Below are 7,760 nucleotides of genomic sequence, written 5' to 3' on the forward strand. Positions count from 1 at the left end.
CCTCCCTATCCCACCCCTCTAGGTGATCACAAACCACCTAGCTGATCTCTCTGTGCTATGCGGCTACTTCCTTTTCATTCATTTTTCTTTATTCTGATCTGTGGTAGTTATTTCCACTATTTTACTTTCTAAGTCACTTATCCATTCTTCTGCTTCAGTTATTCTGCTATTGCTTCCTTCTAGAGAATTTTAAATTTCATTTATTGTGTTCTTCATCTTTGTTTGCTCTTTAGTTCTTCTAGGTCCTTGTTAAACATTTCTTATGTTTTCTTTCTTCTGTTTCCAAGATTTTGGATCATCTTTAATATCATTACTCTGAATTCTTTTTCAAGTAGACTGCCTAATTCCTCTTCATTTGTTTTGTCTGGTGGACTTTAATTTGCTCCTTCATCTGCTGCGTATTTCTCTGTCTTCTCATTTTGCTTAACTTACTGTGTTTGGGGTCTCCTTTTCACAGGCTGCACGTTTGTAGTTCCCGTCGTTTTCAGTTTCTGCCCTCAGTGGGTGAGGTTGGTTTAGTGACTTGTGTAGGCTTCCTGGTAGAGGGAACTGGTGCCTGTGTTCTGGTGGATGGGGCTGGATCTTGTCTTTCTGATGGGTAGGGCTGCATGCGGTTGTGTGCTTTGGGGTGTCTGTGAACTTAGTATGATTTTAGGCAGCCTCTCTGCTAATGGATGGGGTTGTGTTCCTGTCTTCCTAGTTGTTTGGCATGGGGCATCCAGCACTGGAATTTGCTGGCCATTGGGTGCATCTGGGTCTTAGCATTGAGATGGAGATGTCTGTGAGAGCTCTTTCCGATTGATATTATGTGGGGCCGGGAGGTCTCTGATGGTCCAGTGTTCTGTATTTGGCTCTCCCACCTCAGAGGCTCAGGCCAGAGCACCAAGACCCTGTCAGCCACACAGCTGGATCCACATCACAAGAGCAAGGAATAGAAAGGGCTCCCTCAATGCTTCCCTGGTGGCGCAGTGGTTGAGAGTCCGCCTGCCGATGCAGGGGACGCGGGTTCATGCCCTGGTCTGGGAGGATCCCGCATGCCGCGGAGTGGCTGGGCCTGTGGGCCATGGCCGCTGGGCCTGCGCATCTGGGGCCTGTGCTCCGCAGCGGGAGAGGCTGCAGCAGTGAGAGGCCCGTGTACTGCAAAAAAAAAAAAGAAAAAAAAAAAGAAAGGGCTCCCTCAGAACTAAAAGCCTCACTGTGGACCTCCTTACTGGGTCTCTGCAACACATAATCCTGTATGTCATAAGCTGATGGCAGGTCCAAAGCATTGCTCTCCTGTGACTGGCTTCCTGGAGTGACTTGCTGAGTTGCCTTATCCACCCCGCAACAGCAGCTGCCTCAAACCCTCAGAGTGTTAAAATTTTTAATGTTTGTTTACTCTTTGTACTTATATTATGACCTTCTTTAAGGCAAGATGTTTGTCATATCTTCTCTATCACAAGCATCTAGCATTGTATCAATACTTGGCCCTTACTAAGAGCTCATAAAGTGTTATTCAGTAGAACCAATTTTTTGCTTTCATATGAGATTATTAGATAATATTGCCTTAGATGAAAGTTGTTAGACTTTGGAAACTTATAATAATTGGACCTTAGTGGAGTGGGGGAAAGACATATAAGCAAATAAAACCAAATGTTTTTATATTCTATCACCATTTTAAGGGAAATTTCCCTGTAATGCAGTCCATTGGTCTGTGGTTCAGAGTATTGTATAGTACATGGTTTATTTTAACCTTGAAGTCTTTAATGCATGCATCGTAAAGGTTCTCATACTGATCTCCATGTATTATGTCATTGGATTAATTGACACACTTTATTATCATTGTAAAACATGTTTAAGCATCCTGAAAAATTGTGGCTTATAGGCTTACTTTAGTATATATGCTCAATTCTGTTCTTACTGGTTGAGTTAAATGCTTTAGATTATGCAGTTAGTTACCAAACTTGTTTATTCAAGTTGTCTCTATATTAACTCATAACTTAAATATTAAGTAAACCACTAAAATGTGAGTGTAAAAGAGTCATTGTTTCTGTGAAAACTAAGATAAGTTTTTGGAAAGCTTTCATAAAGTGAACTGTTAAAGTTTTGCTGTCAGATGAGGAGTGGATAGGACAACTGTGAAAGATTGGGGAAATTATTATTAAAATTGAGGATTGTGTACTAAGATTATTTAATAGGTGTCACTAAATTATCAATCCATTTTAAAGAAAACAAAATTGGACATTGTCAATGAGGCATAATGTATGAAATAATATACACAATAAAAGCCTGTTTTAATAATGCCTACATTGATAAATTGGCAAATTAATGCACATTTATATCATTAAAAGATATGAGTTTTAAATGAAAATAAAATTTAAAATAAAAAATATATGTATTTCTTTTAAGATTCCCCATGTAACTGAAATTTTCTTTTAAACCAATCTGGTGAGAGCTTTTTTGTTATATTTGTTCCCATATAATATGTTATGGTATATTAATGAAGTATTAGAACAAGTTAAATTTATGAGTATATTTGCCTTAAATTGCTATGGTAGTATGTTATTCTATATATGTAGATACACATACACACACACATAGTGCATTTAAAATTTAAATATATTAACTATATATTTAAAATTTTAACTTATATTTGATTTATTAAATGTTGTCATTTTCTCCATAGGGGTTCACCTGGCACAGTGGCTGCTCCGCGTCTGGCTCCCTCAGGTGTCAGTTGGGCTGACAAGGTAAAGGCTCATCATACAGGCTCTACTGCTTCTTCGGATGTAGCACCTGCCCAGTCTTGCCCACCAATGACAGTGCAGAAGCCTTCCCGCAAAAATGGCAAGTGACTTTAAATCAACCTCTTTATGTATTAGACAAGTAGATTTATGTGGAGATATTTATTTTGTTTGAAGTTGGTGCTAATAACATTAGATATTTATCTTTGTGCATCATTTATATGATGTTAATTTGCCTTAGTTAAAATCATAAAATCATCTTAAAAACTGTATGAAAACTTTTGGAGATCATTCTATTCTCAGGTTTGCCCTGTGTAAACTTTAAGGAGAATGATATCTTTTGTCAGTTCATTTATAAGACTTAAAGTAGAAAAGAAATAAAGTAGTTCATCTTCTAGGTAGTATACACTTTAAAATGTCATGTCAGTACTTCATTTCATTAATATTTAAATACTGTTTTGGTACTGAAATAATATCATGTGTTTATCTTTACTCTCATATCTGTTTTCCATACCATCAGAATAATAAAGGGGCAAAAATAAATAGAAGGGCTGTAATTCTGAAGACTCACCTGAATTGATTCCATAGGAGTTTCCTTCATAAATCCAGAGTGGATTTTTATACATCTTTAGAGGCTTGGATTTTAGAGTGATAGTAAGTAATAATGAGTTTGTCTTATTAGTTAAGGAACAACTTGAGAATACTGCTTTCTTTTCTATTCAATGAAGGATCACTTTGGAGTTTTTTGGTTCATAAAGGAATGTTTTATTGGATATAACAAAGGTATTGGCACCTTTGCATTATTGATATTGTTGTTGTGTTGTTTTTCCATTTTGGTCGCAGTAAGTTGTATTGGCTTATTTCAGATATATACCTTACTTTTATGGAATATATTGCCCTTGCTTTCTCTATTGAGAAAGTAGAAAATTGAGAGTAGGTATGAGTTCTTTCTTAGGAAAAGGTATCATAAAGTTTAGTGTCTGTGTCTTGAAAGTCTGAGAGAAATCTGTTAAAAAATCCAAACAGCAAAAGAACTTAAAGGAATTATAGTATTAGCACATATCATGGTTTTGTTTAAAGCAGTACTCTCAGATTATTTATGAGTGTGACCCGTTTGGTTGAAGTGAAATGATAGATCTTCATTATGACTAGGCTTAAAAATACTCGTTAATATACCAAGGAATTTTGTTTTTGACCACTTTAGTTTTCAATTGTGGGGTTTTGATGCAGTTATGTACAGTGAATTATGGTGTATATCTTAAGTAATTTATAATTACAGTAGGTATAGTACTCAGGTTTGTAATGATATGCTATAAAATTGATTTTTGTTAAAGATGATAGAGTGAGCACTTGCAATTACTTTGCTTTTCCCCCAGACTCAACTAAAATGATATGAAAGGACTTAAGGAAAAAGAGACAAGAGAAGAGATGATATGAACAAATTTTTGAAAGTTGGAAAATAGCAAGACCAGTTGTGACATTTCAGTAAGCTAGCTGAATCCTCATCTCAGAGGGTGGGTAAAACTGTCAAGCAATCCAATTTGATCCACATAACTTCCAAAAGGATCAGAAATTGGTGGGAGCAGGTATCTCTGGAAGTGAGGGTATAGGTAGGGATTATAAGAAGAATCTCGAATCCTCCCCACTTCCCCATAACTCTGAATAGTATGATGAGAGTAGATGTATCTGTCTCACCCTACAGAATATTGGAGGCTTAGTTTCTAGAGAAGGTACAAAAGATGGTATTTGACCTGAGGGATTCCAGACACATTGGAAGGTGGGGGTACTGTATTGCAAACAACGAGACTAAGTAGAAGACTATGGATAAAGATAATGTTGAGATGCCTCAATCTCGCTTCCACTTCAAGCCCTCTTCTACTTGAACTGCCAGCTTTCCAGATCCAGAGAACCCACACCTGAGGAACACATCCAAATCTGATATAGATCATGAGATATTGGTCTTCAAGGCTGATTCTCTAATTGATGAATGTCTGGTAGTCTTGGAAGACTTAGGCAATCTGAAGCCAGATTGTGGACTGTGGTAGATTGTCTGCAAAGATGGGTGTGGACAGTTTCTCTCATCCCTGTGCATGTATGCCACTTCCACTGTCAAGTGATAGATTCTGTTTTCCCTTGCCTTAAATCTTTGGTTGGTCCTGTGACTTGATATGATCAATAGAATGTATCTAGAATGAGGTTTGGTAAATTCCCAACCTAGCTGGTAGGAGGGCTTGCAGCTTCACTTTTCTCCTTGTTAGAAGCCAGCTACCATGTAAAGAAGCCCAAGATAGGCTGCTGAATAATGAGAGACCATGTGAAGAGAAAGTGGCCAGGAGAAGAAGAACTTAGTCTCAGCCAGTAACTAGTATGAAAGCTTTGGGCATGTGGTGAAGCTATCATGAATTCTCTGGTCTCACTTGAACCACCCTAGCTGACACCATATGGAGATGAGATGAGCCCCCTCCTACACCCCCCCCCCCAAACTGAGCACTCTTCAGATTCCTGACTCCAAGAATTGCATGGAAATAACATGGTTAGTATTTTAAGATGCTAAGTTTTAGGCTTATTATATAAAAATAGATACTGGGACTATCCACTATTTGCATAACATGGATTATAGAAAGATAAAGGAAAAGGAAGAAGTCATGAAATAATTAAAGGAAATTTTGTTTAACAAAAAGATAATAAGTTTTTAACCAAAAGGGCCCATTAAGTGCCCACTATAATGGATGAAAATGCAGTGACATCAAAACATGTTGGGAAATTTATGAGTACTGCAGATGATGAGAGGCTCTAAAAAATTAGAGAAAAGAATCAGTTTATATACAAATGACCAAGAATCAGAATGACACCTGCTTTTGCAGAATTATCACTAGAAGCCACAAGAAAATTGAGCAATGTCTTCAAAATTCTGGAGGAAAATAATTTCTAAGCTAAAATCCTGTGTCCAGCCAAATTATCCATTAGATGTGAGAGTAGATTAAAGACATTTTCAAACATTCTAGGTCTCAAAAGATTTTTAACTCTTTGGACACTATCACTACCACAGGGAGCCAGTACAGAGAAGAGGCAAAGGTAATAATTCTGTGGTGGTGATCCCAGGATGATTGCTGTGTACATGTCTAGATAGCAGCCAGTCCAGATTTTTTTATGGTCACAGTGCCCTGGAAGGGAGGAATCCAGGAAGATAAATGAAATTCTTTAAACAACTAATGTGTTTACCCACACTGAGAAGATATTTAAAATTTAGGAGAGTTGGGATTGAATTAATCCTAAGTTGGTAGAAAATACTGAGTCTATATCATGGAGAGAAAAGAGAGAGAGGAGAATGCAGAGAAGAGCATAAGAGGCACACCTGTAAGTGGAGTCTGTGAAGGGATGGAATGAATGGTACAAAAGCAACCTTTGAGCAGGTAATCACTGAAGATTTCCCCAGACTGTCAAAAGATATTATTGTCTTATATTCAAGAACCACTGTAAACTCCAAGTAGGAAAAATACAAAACAAATCTAATCTAGATGCAATATAATAAAAATACTAAAAATCAAAGAGAAAATCTCTACAAGTAGTCACAGCTTTTTTTAAAAAAAAAAAAGACTTTTCAAATGAGCAAGAGTCAACTTATAGCTGATGAAAGCCAGATGGCAGTGGAATGAGATCTTTGAGGTGCTGAAAGAAAATAACTGGCGAGATAGAATTCTGCATCCAGCAAAAATAACCTTCAAAAATGAAGGTGAAATAAAGGTAGTTCTAGATGAATAAAAATTGAGAGAATTTGTAATCAGACCTACACTAAAAGAAACACCACAGAGTTCTTCAGATGGCAGGAAAATGATCCCAGATAGAATCCCAGAAATGCATGAAGGAATGAAAAACACTAGAAGGAATAAACATGCAGATAACCTTAAATGTGTATTGACTGTGTGAAACAATGTCTTGTGGAGCTTGACATATATGTAGAATGAAAATTTATGACAGTAACCCAAAAGGTAAGAGAATAAATGGAGTTTATATTTTCTGTGTCCTAGCATTGTCTAAGAAGTTACAAAAGTGCTCATTTGCATTAGACATAAGTCAACGCTGTGTTATATATTCAGGAAAACCACAAAGCAGAATAAAAGAAGGTTCAACTAATAATCTTTTTGATCAGTCCAAAAGAAAGCAAGAGAAGAGGAAAAAAAGAAAAACAAAACAGATAAGACAAATCAAAAAAAGGAATTATAATGTAATAGAAGTAAATGCAAATGTATCAATCCCTACATTAAATGTAAATGGTCTAAATATTAAATTTTATAAACGAAGATTATAAAACTTTAAAAAATAAAGCCCAATTGTATTCTGCTTATAAGAGATACACCTTCAATATTAAGATATAGAAAAGTCAAAAGAAAAAGACAGGGAAAGATATTCTATACATATCCCATTCCAATCAAGGCTAGTATTGTTACCAGACGAAATAAGAGTAGCCAAGCAACATTTTAAAGAGAGGTTTTTTAAAATTATTAAAGGGTCATTTCAACAGAGAGATAAAGTAATTCTAAATTTATACGTACATAACATATCTTTAAAACATAAAGCAAACTCTGACAGGACTGAAAGGAAAAATTGAAAAAACGTCTATATTTACACTGGGAGATTTTACCATAACTGTCTCAAATGATAGTACCTGTAGATAAAGATCAGTAAAGATCAAAAATATCTAAACAACATGATTAATGAACTTGACATAATTGATTTGTCTAACAACTAATGCTTTTTCTTTTCCATTTTTTTCCATTTTGATGCTTCAATCTGGAAACTTTTTACTGATATGTCTTCTAGTCATTCTACTTATCCTCTGTTCTGTATGTCTAATCCATATTTTCTTGAACATATTAATAATAGCTATTTAAAAAAACTGTGTCTGGGGGCTTCCCTGGTGGCGCAGTGGCTGAGAGTCCACCTGCTGATGCAGGGGACATGGGTTAGTGCCCCGGTCCTGGAAGATCCCACATGCTGCAGAGTGGCTGGGCCCGTGAGCCATGGCCGCTGAGCCTG

At 36.4% G+C, this 7,760-nt stretch overlaps 1 protein-coding gene across 19 annotated transcripts in view; it reads left to right on the top strand.

Moving 5' to 3' along the window:
- Nucleotides 1-7,760, top strand: part of SCAPER (S-phase cyclin A associated protein in the ER) — a 491,770-nt gene that overhangs the window by 131,471 nt on the left and 352,539 nt on the right. For 18 of the 19 annotated variants that reach the window (XM_055088136.1, XM_028495131.2, XM_024128925.3 and 15 more), the window contains one exon: nt 2,666-2,826. In XM_055088136.1, the coding sequence (XP_054944111.1) occupies nt 2,666-2,826 (161 nt within the window). Of the gene's footprint in view, nt 1-2,665; nt 2,827-3,256; nt 3,378-4,099; nt 4,238-7,760 lie in introns of those variants that run through there. The other variant, XM_024128931.3, reaches the window with a different exon arrangement.

Source organism: Physeter macrocephalus, chromosome 11 (assembly GCF_002837175.3).
Source record: "Physeter macrocephalus isolate SW-GA chromosome 11, ASM283717v5, whole genome shotgun sequence".
Taxonomy (NCBI): domain Eukaryota; kingdom Metazoa; phylum Chordata; class Mammalia; order Artiodactyla; family Physeteridae; genus Physeter; species Physeter macrocephalus.